Source organism: Cajanus cajan, chromosome 3 (assembly GCF_000230855.2).
Source record: "Cajanus cajan strain Asha chromosome 3, NIPB_CcT2T_4, whole genome shotgun sequence".
NCBI lineage: Eukaryota > Viridiplantae > Streptophyta > Magnoliopsida > Fabales > Fabaceae > Cajanus > Cajanus cajan.
Window position 1 is genome coordinate 65,654,804 of NC_138519.1, and position 23,653 is coordinate 65,678,456.

The 23,653-nt window shown below is 35.6% G+C and overlaps 3 protein-coding genes across 4 annotated transcripts; all 3 read left to right on the forward strand.

The window, feature by feature from the left end:
• Nucleotides 1-9,791: 9,791 nt before the first annotated feature.
• LOC145956410 (uncharacterized) lies at nucleotides 9,792-11,057 on the forward strand. The gene has a single exon (XM_083072003.1). The coding sequence runs from the start codon at nucleotides 9,792-9,794 to the stop codon at nucleotides 11,055-11,057; it is 1,266 nt and encodes a 421-aa protein (XP_082928129.1).
• Nucleotides 11,058-11,704: 647 nt separating this feature from the next.
• LOC109787709 (uncharacterized) lies at nucleotides 11,705-14,764 on the forward strand. The gene is made up of 2 exons (XM_083072004.1): nucleotides 11,705-12,505; nucleotides 12,572-14,764. The coding sequence occupies exons 1-2, from the start codon at nucleotides 11,705-11,707 to the stop codon at nucleotides 14,762-14,764; spliced, it is 2,994 nt and encodes a 997-aa protein (XP_082928130.1).
• Nucleotides 14,765-16,893: 2,129 nt separating this feature from the next.
• Nucleotides 16,894-23,184, forward strand: LOC109787703 (SEC12-like protein 2). Of its 2 annotated transcripts, none has more exons than XM_029269085.2 (11): nucleotides 16,894-17,332; nucleotides 17,679-17,779; nucleotides 18,897-19,038; nucleotides 19,818-19,909; nucleotides 20,067-20,166; nucleotides 21,277-21,352; nucleotides 21,426-21,546; nucleotides 21,711-21,827; nucleotides 21,919-21,986; nucleotides 22,713-22,794; nucleotides 22,926-23,184. In XM_029269085.2, exons 1-10 carry the CDS (start codon nucleotides 17,033-17,035, stop codon nucleotides 22,790-22,792), a joined length of 1,197 nt encoding a protein of 398 aa, XP_029124918.1. In that variant the 5' UTR covers nucleotides 16,894-17,032; the 3' UTR covers nucleotides 22,793-22,794; nucleotides 22,926-23,184. The 2 variants fall into 2 exon arrangements, with proteins under 2 accessions (XP_029124918.1, XP_020201843.2); XM_020346254.3 differs by having other exon boundaries at nucleotides 16,895-17,332; nucleotides 22,710-22,794.
• The last annotated feature ends 469 nt before the right edge of the window (nucleotides 23,185-23,653 follow it).

Below are 23,653 nucleotides of genomic sequence, written 5' to 3' on the forward strand. Positions count from 1 at the left end.
TTTCTTTATTTTTCATCCTTGTAAGATTTATAAAGATTGTTTTCTACTTGTAAAATAAGTAAAATATTTTTCTTTGATTTTCATCCCTCTAAAATATAAATTCACTAGTTTGATTATTTTAAGGTAGATAAATAATATTTATTTTAAAAAACTAAAAATAAATTTAGAGGTGTTAAATATCAATACGATAATAGTACGTAATTGTTGTAGGTGACACCTAAGATAATTATTTATCTTTTTTAAAAAAAATAAACAGTAGTTAAAAATGATTACATAAAAAATAAGAATTAAAAATAAAAATTCCAATTTTAGAAAATGAAAATAAGAATTAAAAATAAAATTAAAAATAAGAAATTGAAAATAAGAAATTAAAAATAAGAATTAAAAATAAGAAATTTTTATATTTCTGTCAAAAATTTTCGACAGAATCGAAAAATTTCCGTCAGAAATTTCTGACGAATTTATATTTCTGTTGAAATTTTTCGACGGAAAATTTCTGAAGAAAATTTCGTCAGAAATTTTTGACAAAAATATAAATCCGTCAAAAATTTCTTACGGAAATATCCGTCGGAAATTTTTCATCGAAAATTTGCGTTTTTCTTGTAGTGTCAATTCCTCAAACAGAAATAATTATAAAATTACCTATAAACCTAAGATATTCTTTCTCTACCCAATTCCCTCGTGTAATTTTACATACAAATAATCTCCTTTTCCCCGTACCTCGATAAGTAGTAGCTGAAACTAAAACAGAGACACTACAATAAAATAGACTTTTAGTGACATTTATTATGACTTTTAGTGGCAATAAAAATTGCTACAAAATCTTTTACCGGCATTTCACACATTAGCCATTGTATGCAATGTCGCTAAAACATTTACCGACAATTATTTTATATGCCGGTAAAGACCCTCATAATGGTCGAGAAAAGTGTATAACTTTTTGTGTTATTTGTTACTGGCATTTAAAATTGCCGCTAAAAGTTTAAGAAAACATTTATAATACTCTTTAATTATTTTATTTCTAATCGATGTAAGACTTTTAAGATGAGTACAAATACTCTTTAGTTACCTTATTTCTAATTGATGTGGGACTTAGAAGATGAAGGTTCTAAGTATATATTCCTTAATTTTTTTAATTATCTTATATCCTAAATATCAACTTAGAATAGTAAGTTATAGGCCTAACTCAACCTTACAAAATATACTTGTAAGGTAAGTGTTATCATTCACTTATATACTCTTTAATTATTTTATTTCTAGTCAATGTGGGACTTAAGTTTTTTCTAACAAATAATTGTCGTTAATAATAAACTTTGATGTGATGTAAATACATTTTTAGTGACAATTATATAATAGTTATTAATATTTTTATTAAATAATAAAATAGAGGTAATTAATTTATTGTCATTAAATAATTGTCGGTAATACTAAATTTTGTTGTAGTGAGATCTCCTTGGTCTCCTCCTCTAAGTGCCCCTCGGTCTTCAGAGAGTGTAGAAGAAAAAGAATAGAATGTAGAAGAAAGAAGTCAGAACTGAAAAAAGTCAGAACTGAAAGGTGTGATTTTTGGGAGTGCCAGAGCGCTCTATTTATAAGCATCAAGAGTGGCCGAAAAGGCCCGTTTCAAATCTGGAACGGCCCGTTCTGGACTCTTCGTCATGTGTAAAATTTCACATCCAGAATGGCCCGTTCTAAAACTAGAACGGCTCGTTCTGGGGTTACATTTTAACCCATAACGGTCATATTCGGAACGACCAGTTCTCAACTAGGGTTATAGGCATTTTTTGTAATTTGGAACGCCCCGTTCCCAACTAAGATTTGTAGGTAATTTTAATATTTTGGAACGACCCGTTCCAATTCGGGAATGGTCCGTTCTGAGATACTAAATCACCCTCATTTTAGTAGTTTGGAACGACCTGTTCCAATTTGGGAACGGTCCGTTCTGGGCTACTAAATCACCCCTATTGGGCTTTGGGCCCTCGTACAATCTATGAAAATCGGGCTGTTACAATCCTCCCCTCCTTTTAGAAATTTCGTCCCCGAAATTCACCTGAAAACAAAAATAGGTAGGCTCCTCGCATCTTGCTTTCTAATTCCCATGCAATCTCACTACCTTACTGATGTACAACTCTAACAATCTCACCAAGGAATGTCTATTATCAACGAGGGTAAGGCAAGTAAACTTGGTGAGTCTATCCACTATAACCAAAAAAGAATCAAATTTTGTAATCATCTTAGGGAAGCCTACAACCAAAGTTTATCTACACACCATCTCACTTCCAAAATGGGATGTCTAAAGGCTGCAAAAGTCCTAAAGACTTCTAGCATACTAAACACGAGTACACAAATTCCTCTACTCCTTTCTTCACCTTAGGCCATTACGCTTCCGCTGCGCCACTTTGATACATCTTAGTAGCTCCTAAATGAATGCTAAGAGTACTCTTATGTCCTTCCTCTAAGATCATCTTCCTTAATTCGGGATTACTAAGCACCCAAGTTTTGTTCTTACACCTCAAAACAACGTCGATTCCTACTCAGAAAAGGTTATTTATACTTCTACCAATCTTCTCCACTTGGTTCACTAAGAAAGGATCTAACTATTGGCTTCTCTAATCTCATCCATTAATTCACTAGTCACTTTCCAACATACTCAATTCAATGATCCTAAAAGTAAGCTCACATATCAAGCTTAAGTCTCTAAACTTTTTAATCAAATCTAACTCTTACATCATCAAAATGATAGGTGAAAGGTCATCTTACTCAAGATATCTACTACAATATTATCTATGTTTTTATGACCCTGTCCAAAGGTCAAACACCTAAGCGTAGGTTCACTAGGTATACATACTCGATCTCTAAATCTCATCACTCCCCTACAACCAAGGCAAACTTCTCATCCATTATCTTGTCCTATAGCCTCACGTTTTACCACCAAAAATGAATCATCTAAATGTGTTTTTCCAATTTCCTTTGACAATCCATTAGTTACTCGAGTCATACCTAGTTTCACACTACTAGGAGTAATTTCACAAGTCAAACTTAAATCCTTAGACCGAGCCAAAAGGTCCATCTCTCTAATCATAAGAGAAGTTAACTGTAGAGGTTTCCTACTCAAAGCATCGATCATCACATTGGCTTTACCAAGATAACAACTAAGATTAAAATCCTAGTCTATAAAAATTCCAATTATCTCTTTTGTCTCATATTCAACTCCTTTGGGGTCAAACAATATTTAAGGTTCTTATGATCACTAAATACCTCAAGCTTAGAATCATATAGGTAGTGTCTCCAAATCTTAGTGTAAATATTACAACCGCTAACTTAAGGTCATGGGTAAGGTAATTCCTTTCATGGATTTTCAATTGCCTAGAAACATAAGCTACTACCTTTCCTTCTTGCATCAACACTCCACTCAAACCCATCTTAGAAGCATCACTATATACCACAAAATACTTACTAAAATTCGGTAGTATTAACAGTAATCAATCTTTCCTTAAGAGTTTGGAAACTACTCGCACACGTCTATCCCACACAAAGACAACACTCTTCCTAATCAATCTAGTCAAAGGTAATGTTATCTTAAAAATTTCCTCAATAAATCTCTAACAGTAATGAGCTAACCCAAGAAAACTCATAATCTCACTAACTGGCTTTGGTATCTCCCACTTAAACACGACCGCTACCTTAAGTAGATCTACGTTATACCTTTGCTAGAAATTATAGGGCCTAGATAACTCACCTCATACAATCAAAAATCACACTTAGATAAATTAGCGTAAAGTTGTCTTGAATATATTCTATAAGAACTTGGATAGAAAAGGAATAATTGAGAAGCATTTGTTATTCAATGGATACTAACATTCTCCTTCGTTTTAGTATTTACACAACCACATATATATAATGGAAAATAAAGGAAAAGAAGGGGCAGCAAGCAGAACGAAAAGGAAGGAATCAAATCCCAACCATATCATTCTGTTATATGAAAGAGAAAGAAAGGAAATAGTCTATATCTTCCAATACGTGCTTGATATGGGAATTGCAATGATGACTTAGCAAAAGAAAATGCTACCACGTATCATCAGTAGCCTTAGTAATGTGACAGGTGGAATTCTAATAGCCCCCTTCAAGCTGGAGGCTTAAAAATGTCTAAGACTCCAAGCTTGGCTAATAGGAAGTTAAAGGATTTGGGAAGTAAGGCCTTCGTGAAGAAGTCTGCTACTTGATCAGGTGAGCCTATGGGCAACAATCTCATGAGTCCAGACTGCAGTTTAGTACGAACCACATGACAATCTATCTCAAGGTGCTTAGTTCTCTCATGGAAGACTGGGTTATTAGCTATATGGAGAGCACTCTGGTTATCACAAAACAGAACTGGTGATTTCTGACAAATGACCTGTAGATCATTGAGAAGGAAGACAAGCCATTGTAATTCACATGTTGCGGAAGCAAGTGCTCGATATTCAGCTTCAGCTGAAGATCTAGCCACTGTTGATTGCTTCTTTGAGCGCCAACTAACAAGAGAATGTCCAAGGAAGAAGCAATATCCAGAAATTGATTTCCTTGAATCAATACATCCCCCCCAATCTGAATCTGAGAAACCTTACAATTGTAAACTTGTCTTTCTTGAAAAAAATAATCCTAACCCAGGTTGTTTCTTCAAGTACCTCAAAATCCTCATTGCAGCTTTATGATGAGCTTGAGTAGGTGCTGTCATGAATTGACTCACTTATTGTGTAGCAAAAGTGATGTCTGGTCTTGTGCAAGTAAGATACAACAACCTTCCCACAAGCCTTCTATATGATGATACATCTGTAAAAGGCTGTCCAGAATTAGTGTACAATTTCACTGCAGGGTCAAGAGGAGTAGAGCAAGGCTTGCAGTCTGTAATTGATGCATCTTGCAATAATTCCAGGCAGTATTTTCTTTGTGAGAGTGAAATTCCAAGTGAGGAATGAGCTACTTCCATCCCAAGAAAATATTTGAGTAAGCCAAAATCTTTGATGCCAAAAGCAATTTGCAACTGCTCCTTGACAAAATTAAACTCAGAAATTGAATTACCAAACAACATGATATCATCTACATATACCAAAAGTCCAGTGATAGATGAATTAGTGAACTTAAGGAAAAGAGAGTGATCTGAGTTAGCTTGCTCATAGCCAATATTGGTGAGGAAATGAGAGAGTTTATCATACCATTGTCTGCTTGCTTGTTTTAAACCATAAAGTGACTTACTCAACTTGCAAACCTTGGAGGAAGAAGGAACTTTCATACCATAAGGAATGCACATATAGATGTCTTCCTTGAGATCTCCATGTAAAAAGGCATTATTTACATCTAATTGATGCAAATTCCAATTATTAATTGCAGCCAAGGCAAGGATTACTCTGATTGTGGTGATCTTGGCCACAGGTGAGAAGGTATCTAAATAATCAAGACCCTCAATCTGAGTATATCCTTTTGCTACCAACCTTGCTTTGTATCTTTCAACACTACCATCTGCCTTCCTCTTGATTTTGTACACCCATTTACTCCCAATTGGAATGGCACCATCTGGAAGGTCTACCAAGGTCCAAGTTCCATTATGCTCAAGAGCTCTGAGTTCAGTTTTCATGGCTTTCCTCCAACACTCAAATTGACTGGCCTCAGCATAAGTAACAGGTTCCTTCTCTTGAGAAATGGTTAGACTGTATGTAGCATGTGAAGGGGAAAGATTTGCAAAAGAAACAACTGAGTCAAGAGAAAAATATTTACCTACTTGCCTTTCAAGAGATTGATTCAGCTGAGATGTAGTGGTTGAATTACAATGATAATCATCTAGGTACGCTGGTCTATGTGAAGTTTTGGTGGATTTTCTGGGAAGCACAATAGGACTGATGGAATCTGGTGGATTTGATGTGTTTGTTGGCAATATGTCAGTTATAGTTTCTATGGTAGAATCCTGTGTGCTTCTATGGGGGGAAGTTGGTTGAGGCAATATGTGTAGTGAATTGGGATCCTCATCTGCAGAATGATTAGTACAAGAAGGGTCCAAAATGCAAATGGGAATAGAAGGAACAACAACATTATCAGCAATTTTAGACCCCTTCCTGAATGTAACTGCATAGTCAAGTGTGTTTGTATGGCTAGCATATTAGGAAAGGATTATAGATCAAAAGACTGCGTTATGAAATTCCTAAGTGGGTTGAATAATGATTTTGAATCCGTAAAAACCCAGATTCTCATGATGGAACCATTTCCAGACATCAACAAGGTGTTTTCCTTGGTAGTTCAGCAGGAAAGAAGAATTATGTCCTCAAGTAACACACTTAATACTGAAGAATCACAAGCATTCATCAATGCTACTGAAACCAAAAGGAAGTTTGGTAGAGGCAGAGGAGGCTCTAGTGTTTTTGTTGGAAGAGGAAACTTTAAGGTCTGTAGCTACTGTGGAAGGAATGGGCACACAGTGGAAGTATGTTATAAACTATAATTTTCAAGTTCTTCCCACAGAGTTGTCATCTCAGTAAAATAATGGGTCACATAATTTCCTCCTTGCTTCATTGCTGAAAGTTCTTGCTGCAAATCAAATATTCGAACCCTGTCCCCTTGAGAAAATTTGTCTCTCAATAACTTCCAAGCCACAGTTGCTACTTCTAAATAAACAATGCTTTGAGCTATTGTAGGTTCCACGGAATTAAAAATCCATGCTAGAACAAGATTATTACATCTTTCCCATGCATCAAAAGTGGGATCAAAAGAGGTTGGCATCGGCAATGTACCATTTACAAACTTAAATTTGTTCTTTGAGATCAAAGCTCTCTTCATTGCTCTGGCCCAAGCATGATAATTTTTGACATTGAGTAAGGGAGAAAATAATGCAATAGAAGTATTTTCACCTGGATGTATACAATATACACTTAAAGGATTAAGTGATGGATCCTGTGGTGGAGTTGTTGGCGCTGGTCCTCCTCCTCCACTGCTACTTCCTCTTACCATGATAATGAACTTTTACAGAGCCCTTGAATTCAAGAGCTCTGATACCATATAAGAACTTGGATAGAAAAGGAATAATTGAGAAGCATTTTTTATTCAATGGATACTAACATTCTCCTTCGTTTTAGTATTTACACAGCCACATATATATAATGGAAAATAAAGGAAAAGAAGGGGCAGCAAGCAGAACGAAAAGGAAGGAATCAAATCCCAACCATATCATTCTATTATATGAAAGAGAAAGAAAGGAAATATTATGTATCTTCCAATACGTGCTTGATATGGGAATTGCAATGATGACTCAGCAAAAGAAAATGCTACCATGTATCATCAGCAGCCTTAGTAATGTGACAGGTGGAATTCTAATATATTCTCACACTCAATTCCAATATGATGATATCACACCCTAAGGTCAATCTTACTAAATACATAAATACTCACTAATTGATCCATAAGGTCATCTATCCTCATATCAACATACATGCATATCAAATCATATTAGAATATCTACTTTAAACCTTCATATATATCATCTCTAAGCATGTACGAATCAATCACCATTTCCACCATATAGCATGTACATGAACCAACCTTACCACGTACCATCATACCATCTAAAAATAATATTAAAAATATATTACTTAGTAGATCATAAAATATTAAAAATTAAAATATAAATTACATTATATGTAATTATTTTATTTATATAGAATAATAAATATATTACTTAATTAAATTACGAACATATATAAACAATATAATTAACTTAATTTAAAAATACTTTTTTATTTTAATTAATATTTATTATCTTATTAACTATTAAGCACTAAACTAATCAACCCTTATAAATTAAATACAAATTTAAATCTCTATTTTAGCAAGAATATTTTTAGGAGTTTTTTTTTTAACAAGAGGATCTATAAGAATTTTTTTAAATTTTTATCTAATTTGATTTTATTTATCATAATTATTTATGTAAAGATCCATCATGATTCCTACACTAGACGATATATCTAATAGCAGCGAAACAATTACTAACTTGAGGTTATATACTAACAGATACGAAACTATATACTATATATCCTACATATAAAGGTAAAGCAACTATACAAATATATATAATTTATAGTAAAAGTAAATTATACAACTTAAATTTTCAGTCAAGTAACTTCTATACATAATACTACACAATAATAAAATCAAAAAGACTTCACTCGACCATCCGCTAGATGGTCTCTACTACACAACATCTCAACTTATCCTTACTCTACTCTCATACCAAGTATAATTATCATAATCTAAATCACATGGAAACATACAAGGGTAAGTTAAAGTTTAAAGCATGAACATATACAACAAGATTTTTCAACATAACTCATATTTTTCAGCATTAATATTTACACACATTCAACTCTATCAACTTTACAACCACATCTCCTACAACACAAGGTCAACTTAAATAACACAACATTAACAGTTAAGTTTTCAACATAACAACTTACTTCATCACAAATCAACATTGCATATGAAAAACACAATTAAATTAATATATCATATGTACAACACAACAATTATATACGTTGTCATGCATTTCAGCTAGTAGATCTCCTACAACATAGGATGAGCAATTTTTAAGTGACTTGACCCTACTAAACCAAAAACACAAGGTGATCCTTTTTGGCTTGTTAGATCAATGGTAACTTGGATATCAATCCACAATACAACAACTTGGTTTCTTGGATATCATCACTTAAATAAGGAAGTATAGTATTATTGTCAAGGTAGAACAACTAGGAATAGACATACCACGACATTAACTAGTTTAACTAAGCCTCCTATGAATTAACCCACCAACTACCCTCCAAATATTATGCCCTTTTGATACTTAATTAGGAACTAAGTTTCCGACTTCATACTTTACTCGGTTGGTCACTTGTAATCAATATAACTCGACTTGTCTCCTATATTGTGGTTGCTTTATACATATGTGCCTTAACCTTACCCACACACAATACCAACTAAGTCCTAGAGGAGATTCAATACGGCTATCCACTTCATGGGTCAACTTTACAAGAAGGGTTTTCAATAATTTTGGGCTCTCAAAGCACCACAACACTATCCACACAATGTGATATGCAGATTTTTAAAACCTTTCCTCTAGTATTAGGTTGGTCATCATAGCTCAACAATACCATGCTTAAATGTCTAAAGCATTCCCAACATTCATCATGTTAACAAGTCTTTCCCTTCAGTCCGGTGCCACCTGGTGCGATAAACAATTTGCACTTATACAAATTCTGCTAAATCCGACTGAAACTTAGCCACAACCACACATGCAACACAAAATAATGATTCTACTTAAAAAGTATTTTACTATGCACATTTGAGGCTGGATTCGTAGACCTCCGACATAGATACTTGAACCACTTTACTCCAGCAACACAGTGAGTAATCTCTTCTGGATAAACTATGCTTTCTAGTAAATCTGTTGTAGTGTTGTCACCGCTAGTGTGAAAACGTAAGATTCTTGTGGGCAACACATCAACTGTTCGACAAAATGCCCCTGCAAAATCCTACATGAGCTTTGTTATTCGGGATCTGGATCTGTTGCCTAATTATAGACCTGGTTGCTATTAAGTGTTTTCAGGGAGTGTCAAGAGGAATGCGTAATCAGTTACTGAAAAGAGGAGGAAGTGCCCTCAAGGTGTTTGACAAAAGATACTAAGGCTGTCAGCCTGCCTCCAACTTCACTGGTGCCGTCCGGTAAGTTAAGTCTTACTTCACTTTTCATCTTCATCATAAGGCTTCCAAAAGGGGGAATGGAGGGTGCTCAAGGAAAGTTTGGAGGACACCTCAGTAAGATTCTGAATAATTCTACGTCGTTTTTCTTCACCAATGTGGCGGACAATCAGGAGATATCAGTGCTGTGGAAAATTTTTCAAAAATGGGGAACGGTAGTAGACGTGTTTATTCCAAAAAAATGTGATAAGCAAGGACAGAGGTTTGGTTTCGTACGGTTTTCTGGCGTCTGTGATGTGGTGGGTTTAGAAAGGAGTCTGAACTCTATTGTTATAGGAGCACGGAGGCTAAAGGTCAACCTCTCTCGTCACTCACGGAGGAAGACAAACCGATGTCATGTTGATACTCGGGTGCAAAGTACAAGGCAACCTGGGCCTGGGAGAGCAAAGCTCATTCATGGAGCATCGTATGCGGATAAATTGAAAGGAACGAAGAGGTTTGACACTAGGGAGTTGAAGGACAATATCGGTCAGCCGGCTTTGGGGGGAAAACAGTGGGTGCGTAAAAAGGAACCGTGGGGTCATCTTCATTTCAAGGTTGATGGTCAGGTAATTGAGGAATGCCAGCGATCTTTGGTGGGTCGGCGTCATCGTCATATTCAGTTGAACACGATTCGTCAAGAGTTACTACAAGAGGGTCTCCTAGATATCAAGGTGACAACGATGAGTGATGATATGGTACTGGTGGAATCGGATGCGGATGTTAATCTTCAGGATACGGTGTCAATGTATAAAAAGCTTTGGGAAAGGTGGTTTTATGAGTTAGTCGAATGGAATCCAAGGATGGTTTGTGTACGACGTGAGACATGGGTACGTTGTTATGGCATCCCCCTTCACGCATGGTCAAAGGAATTTTTTATTAAAATGGTTTCTTCGATGGGGGATTTCATTCAAGTTGATGAAGTTACACGGGAAAAAAGGCGTCTTGATTATGCTCGAATTCAAATGAGTACAACGTATAAGGCGCTGATCAATGAGGAGACACGAGTGTTGGTGAATGACTTATTCTTTTTGGTGCGTATCGTCGAGGAACATGGGGGACAATTTATGACAAAAGGATGGACTAGTGATGATAGCACCTTAGAGGATGTCTCCATTGATCAATCACTTGATTTGGAGGATGTGGAAAATTTTTCTTCTGATGAGGATAGAGGGATGGAGGAGGGCCAAGTGGAGTCAATGATTAAAGAACGAACGAATGGTGAGGCTACATCGGGGATTGGCAATGATGACAGTGGTGGGAATTGTGTTGAGAGGGTAGAGCAAACGGTGGAAGAGGTAACATAATCTACTAGGGAAGTTACTATTAATAAAGATTTAGTAATGGAAAGTTTTAATGTAATTGAAGGGGTGACTTTGGATGAGAATGGTGGACTGATAAGCAATATGAGTAGGAAGGTTAGTAAAAAGAAAGAAGTGCTTAGTATAGGGGGTGATGTGATGGGAGATGAGGGAAGGGTACGAACAGAGGTGGAAATGGAGGTGACTACAGCTGTTGTTCATCCAGTTGAAGAGGAGAGGAGTATTGAGACTAGGGAAGGGGTGATGTCAATAAACACCCTTCAAGCCAAAACTGATGAGCCAATTGGAAGGAAGAATATGAGAAGTGTACTAAAAATAGCTAGAAAGCTAAAGCAGAAAAAAAGGGTCTCTCAAGTTTCGTCGTCAAAGTCTAGAGATTTTGTGTCTGCAAAGACTGTTGAAGATGGGGTGACATCTAAAGTGGCCTCGTCGATTGAGTCTAAAGGTGTCAACTCAGGTGCAGAGCTAGAATGGTGTAATGATGAAGCCATGGCTGATCGTATTCTCTCTATCTGCAAGAGTATTGGAATGGAGGTGCGTGGGAATGAAGATGAGGTGCGACAGAAACTTATTTCATTAGAGTTGAGGGATCGTATGGTGGCGATTGCTAAAAGGGGTTCCTCGGAAATGCAATGAAAATTGGTACATTCAATTGTCGTGGATTAGGGGGTGATGTGAAAAGGCGTCGTATATCTGAGCTTATTAGAGCAGAGGAACTTGATTTTATTGCCATACAAGAGTCTAAATTGGAGAGGTGTGGTCGTGCTTTTTGTGCTCACCTATGGGGATCTTCAGAGTTTGAGTGGCTTGCGTCTCATTCACAAGGTAGGAGTGGCGGTCTACTTTCTATTTGGAACTCCAATCGAGGTAAATTGGTGTTTACGTTTTCTGGTTCTGGTTTCCATGGTGTTTGCTTGCAATGGGGAGACAATGCAAATAGGTGTGTTGTGGTGAATGTTTATTCTCCTTGTCAGTTGGTGGATAAGAGGCGATTGTGGGAAGCGATTATCATGTCAAAACGTGGTTTTGGGAGTTGTTTATGGTGTATAGTTGGGGATTTTAACACGGTGAGAAGACAAGATGAGAGAAAAGGGGTGAATGGTGAATACGGTGTACGGGATATGGAGGAATTCAACTCGTTTATAAGAGATATGGAGTTAATTGATATACCACTAGTTGGGAAGCGATATACTTGGTTTAAAGGTGATGGTTCTATGATGAGTAGGTTGGATAGGGTGTTGGTCTCAGAAAGTTGGAGTGCTCACTGGGGTGCTGGATATGTGGAGGTCATCCCACGTGATGTATCTGATCATTGTCCATTGATTTTGAAACATAAGGTACTAAACTGGGGACCTAAACCGTTTCGTTTTAATAATTGTTGGCTTTCACATAGTGGTATTGAGGATGTGGTTAGGTCTGCATGGGAGAAACAGGTCTCAGGTATATGGGCCGCCTAGAGATTAAGAGGAAAGTTCTTGAATGTTAAAAATTCTCTAAAGAAGTGGAACGTCGAAGTCTTTGGTAATGTGGATACTAAGATAAAAAGTCTGACCAAGGAATTAAAGGAGCTGGATGCGAAGAACGAGGATTACTTTCTTACAAACTCAGAAAGGATTAGGCAAAAGGAGCTATTGGATGGTATTTGGTGTACTTGGAGGAATAAACTAAGCTTGTTAGCTCAAAAGGCGCGAGTTCAATGGGTTAAATATGGTGATTTAAATTCCAAATACTTTCATGCTTGTATCAGGGGAAGGCAGCGACGTAACCAGATTATTGCTTTGAAGATAGGTGAGCGAATGGTAGATGAGGTTTATGAGATGAAAGAGGTTGTGAGGTCATATTTTGATGAGCATTTCAAAGCAAGGAGTTGGCTTAGACCACGATTGTCACTTGATGGTTTTCCTGTGCTATCCAATGCACAAAATGCAAGGTTGGTTGGTGACTTTACGGAGGAAGAAGTATGTTGTTTGATTAGGGAGAGCGATGGTAACAAAAGACCAGGGCCTGATGGGTTTAATTTTGCTTTCTTGAAGAGATTTTGGCCTCTTATCAAGGTGGATGTGATGGATTTGCTTGCTGAGTTTCATACTTACTTGAAGATTCCAAAGGCTCTTTTGTCTTATTTTGTGGCTTTGGTCCCTAAGGTTCCCTGCCCTCAAGGTATGACTGATTTTCGTCCTATTTCGTTGCTTGGGTGCCTGTATAAAATTATTTCTAAGGTATTGGAGAATAGACTGCGTGGTATTCTTCCATCAATTATCTCAGAGAATCAGTCTGCATTCATTCCTGGTAGACATATGCTGGATAGTGTTTTAGTGGCCAATGAAGCTATTGATTATGCTCAGAAATATAAGAAGCCGATTTTTGTTATGAAGATTGATTATGAAAAGGCATATGACTCTGTGGAGTGGGATTACTTGTTGTATATGCTCAGAGGGTGTGGTTTTGATGAGAGATGGGTACGGTGGATGGAAGGTTGTGTATGTGGGGGTAGTCTATCAGCACTTGTAAATGGGAGTCCCACGGGGGAAGTAGCTATTGGTAGGGGATCAAAGCAGGGAGATCCATTAGCACCATCTTTGTTCCTAATTGTTGTAGAAGGTCTCAGATTGTTGATGACCAGGGCCTTAGATATGAATCTATTTAAGGGTTTACACTTGGGTGGTGAAGGTCCATTAATTTCTCTTTTGCAGTTTGTTGATGATACTCTGATAATTGGAGAAGCTACTATGCAGAATTTGTGGTGCTTAAAGGCCATATTGTGTTGTTTTGAGTTAATTTCAGGTATGAAAATTAACTTTCACAAGAGTAGTGTCGTTGGTATTCACTCTGGGGTAGATTTTACTGAGTTGGCGGCTTCTTTCTTGCATTGTAAGGTGGGTCAACTACCGTTTAAGCATTTGGGATTACCTCTTGGTGCAAACCCTAGGAAGTTGGCTACTTGGAGACCAATACTGGATGGCTTACGTAACCGACTATCCTCTTGGAAGCATAGGTATTTGTCCATTGGGGGGAGGGTAACCTTAATCAATGCAGTTTTGAATGCAACGCCCATCCATTTTCTGTCATTTTTTAAAGCACCGAACTCGGTGATTAAGGAAATTGTGGCCATCCAACGTGGCTTCTTGTGGAGAGGTGTCGAAGATGGCTCAAAGATTCCTTGGGTAAAATGGGAAACGGTGTGTAAGTCAAAAGATGAGGGTGGACTAGGAATCAAGGATGTCAGATTGTTCAATTGGGCACTATTAGGGAAATGGGTATGGAGGTGTATGCTCTCTCCAAGTACGATGTGGGCTAAGTTTCTTCAAGGTAGGTATGGGCGCATTGAGTCCTTTTCTAAGACTTCAAATGTGGATAGGAGGGATTCTTGGTGGTGGAAGGATATAGTTTGGGTGCTTCAACAAGGAAATTTTTGGTTGGATGAAAAGATTGATCGTTGTATTGGTGATGGTACTTCGACCCGATTTTGGGAGGATAAGTGGATAGGTGGTTTACGCTTGTTGGATGTCTTTCCTCGTTTGTACTCCTTTGCCTTTGATCCGTTGTCAATGGTGGGGCATAATGGAAATTGGGAGGGATCTACGTGGCTGTGGCAGGTTAAATGGAGAAGAGAACCTTTTGTCCATGAAGTAGGGAGTGTGAATTCCTTACTAGAAATGCTTCAGGGACTACAAATTTTTTCTTCTAAATAAGATCAATGGAGATGGATTTGTGATAAGGATGGTGTATTCTCAGTGAAAAGTGCGTACTCTTGGCTGCAACGCTCGCTGGGTGGAGAACTTTCATATTCCTCAGATTTTCATCTAGTCATAAAAAGTCTTTGGAAATGCAAGGCTCCGATCAAGTGCTTGGTGTTCTGTTGGCAGGTGTTCATGAATGCATTCCCTTGCAAATCATTGTTACAAGTACGTGGTGTGGAGTTGGAAAATAATCTATGCTCTCTTTGCTCTTTTTTTATCGAAGACCCTCTTCATCTCTTTCTAATGTGTCCAATGGCTTTTAATACTTGGTTATCTGTAGCTAAGTGGTTGGAGGTTGAGGTGGTCCTTCCAAATTCCCTAACTTCTCTCTATCTATATTGGACGAATCTTGGTATATATAAAAAATCCACACAGTGTTTTAAAGTGGTTTGGGTGTCTGTAATATGGTCACTATGGCTTCATCGGAATGGTATAATCTTTCAGCAAGGTGTAATGGATTGTAAGGAAGTGTTGGACAACATTAAACTGCGGTCATGGAAGTGGATTAAAAGTTCTGTCCCTGGTTGTTCTTTTAGTTACTCTAGTTGGTATTTCAGCCCACGTTTGTGTATTTCATAATTTTGCTTAGATTTTGAACTCTTCTGTAATGGGTTGGAGTACCCCTTGTACTCCTTATAATTAAAATCTTTTTGCTTATCAAAAAAAAAATAATGATTCTACTCAACACAAGCAACTCAAATCCAACTTAAAAACCAACATGCAACAATAATTCATAGCAAATCATCACATTCTTCCTCATGAACCCAAAACCCCAACTCTCACTACAACCCACTCCGAATTGATCCACATAACCATGAAGTTCAAAAGAATTCATACAACATACAACCCACACATCATTCAATAACTCAACAACTCCACTAAGAACAAGAATTCAACTTCCCTTACCTCATAAATCTTTAGGTTGAGAAGAAGAGGAGAATGAAGAATAAGAAAACTACTCTGAGTTGGTGAACAACTTGATTCAAGGCTCCGACTAACCTAAATCAACAAACAACACTCTACTTAGAATCAAGAAAGCAAAAGGGGAGGATTTAGAGTTGAAAGAAACTCACGGACCAAAGTTCTTCTTTGTAGAACTTTCTCTCTCTAGAATTCTGAGAATTTGAGCTTATGATGTTATATTTTAAATAAAAACCTTAAATACCCCTTGGGGTCAAATTGGACATTTGCCCCAAAAAAAAACCCTCTAACTATTACAACTCATAGGAAACCCTTAGATCTTAGAGTTTCTCAACACCGATAAATAGTTCAACACAACACTCAACATACAATTAAAACAATTACTGCTCTGTAATACTTACAATGTTACAATTTATGAATTAAATATTAACATTCTAAAATAAATTATCAATAAATATTTTTTTTGTTACAATCCAAATTATTTATGATAAATCTAAAATATAATTTATATGTTTAAAAATATTTATAGATACTAATTTTAAATATAATTTATATTTTCAAACATAATATATAAATTTATTATAAATTTTATTTATATAATAAATATACATGCATTGTACAAACAAAAATACTAATTATATTTAGGATAAAATTTAACTACTGATTTTTATGTGTGGTTGATGTTGTTCTTTAATCAGAATTGAAATATTATGATTGAAGAATAATCCCAATTACATATAAGAAACAATAACTAAGTTAAGTCATTTATGATCTTTATTAAATGTAAGTATATATTATTAAGGCAAAATTTCATCGATTGAAGAATAAGTCCAATCAATATAACAACTAAAAGAATAATGTTAAAAGAAAATATTAAATATATAAAAATGATAAACATTTTGTGAATAATAAAACAAGAGAGAACCATAATTATATATAATTAAAATATATTTTTGTCTATCAAAATTATAATAAGACATAAGAATTTCAATTTAGGATAAGGTGAGCCTTCGACCGATGCCTGTGATTTTAATTAAAATACATGTAAGTCTATTAATGAATTAAAAAAATTATAATTTTAAAGATAATTATTCATTTGTAAGTGAATGAGTAAAATTATTTTGTAGACTATTCTGTGCTATATTTATTTTGAGAGTATGGTAGGGTGCGCAAACCAAACACGCTTTCGCAAAGCAAGCAGCGTAACGCGACGCACGCAGGACGCAGCTGAATCAAATTCACTCTAAAAACTAAAACAGGAAACTGTGTTAGAGAGAGAGAGAGAGAGAGAGAGAGAGAATGGGGAAAAGACAAATCCCAGAGCCTCCTAACTTTAAGAAATACGGTGTTCCGTTCTACTCTGTTGCGTGGATTCCCCAACACCTTATCAAATCGCGCCAAATTGAAACCAAAGATGATTCCGATTCCGATCACAACTCTACGCCGCCGACCGAAGCCCAGCCAGAGCCAGCGACCGCCACGGCCGCCGGTAACTACCTTCTCTTCGCCGGCGGTGGCGGAGCAGGCCGCAGCGGTATTCCAAATGCTTTGGTGATTGCCAACTTCGACTTTGCGTCCAATACTCTCTCTGACGAACCGGTACACGATATCTCCCTTCTATTTCTTGCTCGATTCCGGAAGTCTTAGGGATTTGATTTCGTGATTCGGAACTAGAGGAATCGGATCTGGTTTTCGTTAGGATTTTCGTTTGTGATGCAATGCGGATTAGTGCTTGTTTTTGTTGCACTGTGAGGAGTCTGTGCTAGTTGCTTGATTTTGATTTTATGTGTTGTTTTGTGGAAGTAGATTTGCTCGAATTGATTGCAATTGATTTATTAATTTTTTATTGTTCGTCTGAGATTGCACGAAGATGTTTGCAGAAGATGCGGTTCACGTGTTTATAATGCTGTACTCTCTTGTTTGAGTAATCTTATCAATATTTCAGGTGTGTAAGCTAGGAACTGATTCTGAATTGCCTTATAGGATGGCACTTCACTCCAATGGCGATGGCCTTATTTGTGCAATGGAAACGCCGAAGGTTTGCAGGTCTTTTTCTTCCCCTCGCCTCTTTGCTTCATATCCGTGTAGAACCCATTTCTCTATTGAAATCCTTGTGTCAAACTAGAATGTTTTGGATGAGTGAACGCAGACTAGTATGAGCATAGATGTCGGTCATGTTTGGTTGAGCAGTTGGAAAATGTATACATCTTTCACATAGATTTTTTCTTGTTCAAATATTTTTTCCATTTTCACCTACTCAACCAAGTAGTCTGAAGTATAGATAAAGGTAGGAAAATAAGATCACAATTTGAAACTGTCAGCTTTGCATGCTTTATGATCCAAGTCCAACATAGAGATACAATTCCAGAAGTATTAATACCTGTCTACTCTAGTATGTTGAGGAACTGTGTGAGCTCTATATAGTTTAGTTATGTATATAAAATATAACCTTTTTATGTTGAGCCGCTAGGTATGGACGAAAACTTTGTATGGATTGAAGTAATTCAATCACACTCTATCTCTAGAATTTTTTACTTGCAAACTACTTTTATTTTATATTTTTGGACTGAATATTGAACTGGAAAATTAGAAACCGAATAAACTGTAATTTAAGTAGTTCTAACCATAGCAATGATGTAAGACAATTTTTGACAACTTCAGTTTTTTATTTCTAGCATCAGTTTGAAGTCAGATTGACAAGGAAAGAACTCAGCATGTGTATGTACTATGTACCATATTTTCTAGACCACAAGGAAATAACTCCTAATTATTTGTAGTTTTGAGAGTTTCTACTGTTTAATTCTAACTTTTTTCATTTTGTGGAAATTTGTCTACTTTAGAACGAAAGAAAGGCAAACAACAAAAAATTGTGGATTTTTTTTTCCTTGTCAATTTGTTCTAGAGGATTGGCAGCTGGATGTTTGATGTATGCCATTGTAAATTCCCCAAACATGTCTCTAGTGCTGCCACTAACTAAATGAAAGTATGTATTCATTCACTGAAGTGCAGATAAGAATACAGTAAAAAAGAGGGAAGTTATGGTTATTTTGTCAGTTCATAAATAAACACTGTACTGATGTTTTAGACCAAAATCAAACTTTGATTTTCTTTTGTTCTATTGTCACATTTAGCTATAGATCAATATTATGCCTTGTTCATGCAGATGGTTCGATTGGGAGAGTTCTGAAATTCATAAGTTGAGTCTGAAGTTGTCAGAGAAAGTTCTCACACAGTTGGAGGATGTTGGACAGCAATTAGCATTGGCATTCAACAATGACGGTACTGCACTAGCTGCTGGTGGGGAGGTATAGATTTCCTTTAGATTTGCATAAGGTTGAAAGAAACCATTTTATAACATTGATGTTAATTTTTAGCTAAATGAAAGAAAGATAATTTTGGGAAAATATTTCCACTAACTAATAAATTATTACTGCACTTCATTTTAAACTAAGGAATACTTACAAAAGGATTAATATCTCTAAATTCCAAAGTCGTTTTACTCTGCCTCATACAAATGGATACCAATGTGGAATCCTCGTTAAGAAAATGAGTAGATGGTATTACAAAGTAAAATGAACATATGTACTTAATAGACGTAGAATTATTTGAGTGTTACCCTAGCATATGAATAGTTAATTTGCATTGTATATTGTAAAAATGATTAATGATAACCATTTGTCATCCCTAATACAATTATTATTTCCTTGTATCTGTTAACATACACCTGAAAACATGTTCGTCGAGATTTTGTTTGCTGAAAATCCAACCTGAAGGGATGATAATCATCAATGGAATTGCCAAATGTTGCTTCAAAAGCTGTCAAAAACTCGAAATGTAGCCTTTGCTATGTCTGCTCCATTTTGCTTCAATTTTATTGTATGATGTGATATGAAATTGATATTAAACAGTGAGGAATTTCTGTTTATTGGACAGTAGTCACATATCAAATATTTGCTTTAAATTTTCTTTACTACTGGATTACAATGTTTTCATTCTTCTGACAAATAAGCATTAAATTGTAGAGGATTTCTTTGTTTATAAAGGGGTGGATGCTGTATGATATTGTAATTTTGATGCAGTACAGGATGGCAATCTAAGGGTTTTCAAGTGGCCTAGCATGGAAGTTATTCTCACCGAGTCTAATGCTCATTCTTCTGTGAAGGACTTACATTTCAGGTTTGATGTGCATAGCAGAATAAGCATTTCATAGATATGTTACTCTTTGACTTTATAATTCTCAAGGAAAAGAAGGAAAAGTTGACAAGGGCATCTCTATAAACTCTGTTATTTGTAAATGACTGTGTCTTAAAGCTTGCTTTTGTTTGTTTCACAGTTCTGATGGTAAATTACTTGCCTCTTTGGGAAGTGGTGGTCCCTGCAGGGTTTGGGATCTTTCTTCGTCAATGGTCTTAGCTTCTCTATCAAATGAAAACGTGAGCAATTCAGTAAAAACTTACCAGTTGAGAAAGTTAATTTGACTTAAACTTTGCATGGGCTTGACAACTTTATAAGCATTGTTTGAAATTTGGTTTTCATGGATTGTACTCCATACTGACATAAATACAGCTATGATATAAAAAAAATGTATAAATCACATAATTAACTAGTACAATTTACATATAATTTTATTTAGTCTAGACTGTAGATGATATAATGTTATTTTTTTTTTATTGTATCTGTGTTAAAACCTGTTGCTTATTATTTAAAGTTCATTTGTTTACTATTTTCCTGTATTCATTATTATCTAGTACCTCCATATTTATTCATCAATGACTTAAAGCTGGGGGAAAAAATGTTAAAAAGAGTTGTTTGTCTGAGTATTAGCATCAGATGGTCACTCCCTCTCAGTAATATATGTTCTGGCCCAGTTTAAGGCAATTTCTTTAAAATGAAAGGTTCCTTAAAGAAGATTCAGGTTGGTTAAACATGCTGAACCAGCGGTCAGAGCAGCACTGGCAACCAACGGCTTTGTGCTGATGTTGATCCGTTCTGAGTGATTATGAAGGGTGCTGAACGTTACTAAGTGATGAGACTAGCATGTATATGGGAGGTTCCCAGATTGACTGGTTGAATTGACCAGTTTACTCTGGTTCTCAAAATTTACTAGTTTTGTGATAATAGGCTGAGTGGATCCTAAAGCAACCTAAACACAAACAAGATAATTAGTTTCCTAGTGGAGAAGGCCCTAAACAGCAGATATTCTAAGAGAAAGTATAAAATCCCAAATAATAATTATTCTTGAAACTTTTTTCACGGTGTATCATAATTCTATATATCCTGATCTCGTTCCAATCATGTTGACATGTTGGGAAATATCTTACGTTTATCTGAAGTAGAAATTAATACTTAATTATGAAGACATAGCCAACATGTACTATCAAGTAAATCTAGCATTTAACGTTTAGTGGGGAAAATTCTATATTGCCTAGGCTGGCTGAACATTGGAATATATGGCGCTTCAATATTATTCACATGTTGTTTGACTAGGTGATTGCTTTGTCATTAATTGTGTATACTAATCATATTTTGTTGAATTTTTACAGCGTGAAACTTTTAGCTCTTGCAGATTTTCTCAAACAAATGACAAGCCTCAGGTCCTATATATTGCTGCCATGACAGGTAAATAAATTGCAGATAAAAATTATCTCCTTGCTGTATCTTTCAACAGACACAAGTTTTTTTTTGGATATAGATAAAGGTGGAAGCATCCTGACCTGGAATACACAAACATGGGAAAGGATGGGCTCAAAGTATATTATTCGTGATCCAATCTCTGCATTGAATGTCTCAGCTGATGGAAAGTTTCTTGCATGGTACATATTCTAATCTGTATTTTTCTATTACTTTAGATGGCACCCTTGTTTTCTTAAGCTACCTGGAAGCAAATGGTGACTTAATTTTTGTGGTTTACCTTCAGACCTCAAGGGTGCACTTTGACAAGAACTTATTTCTTCTGTTTTGGTGGGTTGACATGCAGTGGAACACCTTCAGGAGATATTGTAATTGTAAATTCAACAAATATGAAGATTCAGACAGTGATAAAAAGGGCTCACCTTGGCATAATAACTGCTTTAGCATTCTCCCCTGATTCAAGGTTTGAACTCAATGTGTGTGTGTATATATTTTGCTGTTACTAGACATTTGCTGCCTTATGCATGTTTAAAGATTGTGGCTTCTGTCTTTAGGGCCTTGGCTTCTGTTTCGATGGATTCAAGTGCGAGGGTAACAATAATTGAAGAGAAGAAGACAAATGGTACGTGTTATTTCATAGTTTGTTGACAGGTTAACTCCTCATGTTCTCGCTGTACAAATACATAACTGTTTTGGAGAACACTTTTTACTTAGAGTAGTCCTTTCAGCCTATCCATAGACCCTAAACCCTAAGTTAGAAAGGTTAGCACTCACTTTGCCTGTGAAGGATATATGGTTGCTGGAAGTGAAGATTTGTATAATTATTTTTTTCCATGAGTACAATACCCTCGTTTTCAGACTATTAGGTATTTGACCAACCCTACCACCCCAAAAAAAGTAATTATAAAAATAATATGCTATAAATGAAATTAGGGACTCAGTTCAATAAAATACATATTTTCTTTGCTAACTGGAGATTAAACCATCATTTAGTCCTTGAAGTATCACCCTTGCTTTCTCCTAAATAGTACTTAAACTAATAAAATTATATAAGTAGTTCCTAAAGTATTGAATGTACATTTATTTAGCCCCTGGATTGATATATTTTACTAACATTGAAGGACTAATTTGAAGAATTTCAGTACTTGAGGAACCATGTAACATAATTTCTAATACTTTAGGAACTATTTATATAATTTCAGTAGTTCAAGGTCTATTTAGGAGAGAGGACAAGACTTCAGGAACCAAATTAATGATTTATTTGCTAAATGGATGCTGTATTTGGTCATTTATCAAGTAGAGGGCCAATTTAGTTCTCGACTTACTTTTTCCCCCTTGTTTTAAGGAGGGCTGAGCTTGTGGATTGCGGTACTTATCATCCTACTTGCAGTAGCTGCTTACTTTCTGAAGCAAGCAATTGAAAAGTGAAGGTTCCAATATTTTGCTTTATTTTAATTTTAATATGAAACATTTAGCATCTTTGTTAATGCTATTGTTTAGTTTTGATGCATTTTCATCTTTTGAGAGGTTCATTGATAATTTTTCATATTGGCATTTTTAGGAACAATTCTAGGACACGACCCTCTCTCTAAAATGCCTTGTACCATGGATTGTATCGCTGCGTTACATGTTTCGTACAATGCTTCTAGGTAGAATTGAGTGAGCTATCATTCTTTGCTTGCTTGACATTTGTTCGATATTTTGATGTTATTTGTTATATAGCTTTCATATTAAGAAATATCCGAGGACACGGGTGTAGTAATAGCTCATAAAGTAATAAATATATGCCCTCGAGGATAATGTGATTGCTGATTACCAAACTTTGATAAATGATTCAAATAGTAATTAAGATTTCATTGCGTAAAAATATTTCTTATTCAACATTTTATTATATTCTTGACGATAAATTATTTTCCTGTTTTTTTTAGTGCTAAAATATATATATCGAGATGATGACGATGATATCATTTTCCATAAAATGTACGTTAATCATATCCGATTTTTGATGATATCATTTTTCATAAAATGCACGTTAATCATATCCGATTTTTAGAATTCCGTAAAGAATGTAGAATATAGGCTTAAAATGTAGTTTCAATTCCTTCACGTAATGCCCTAGACTTCTCAAATGTAGGACAACGTTGCAAGCATTAAGAACACAATAAAAAAACAGGAATAATAAATTAATTTATTAAGAAAGAATTACATCATATACTACAACTTATCTTAAAAGGATTTTTCTTATACCAAAAATTAAATAAAACTTAGTTTTTTTTTTTAAACAATTAA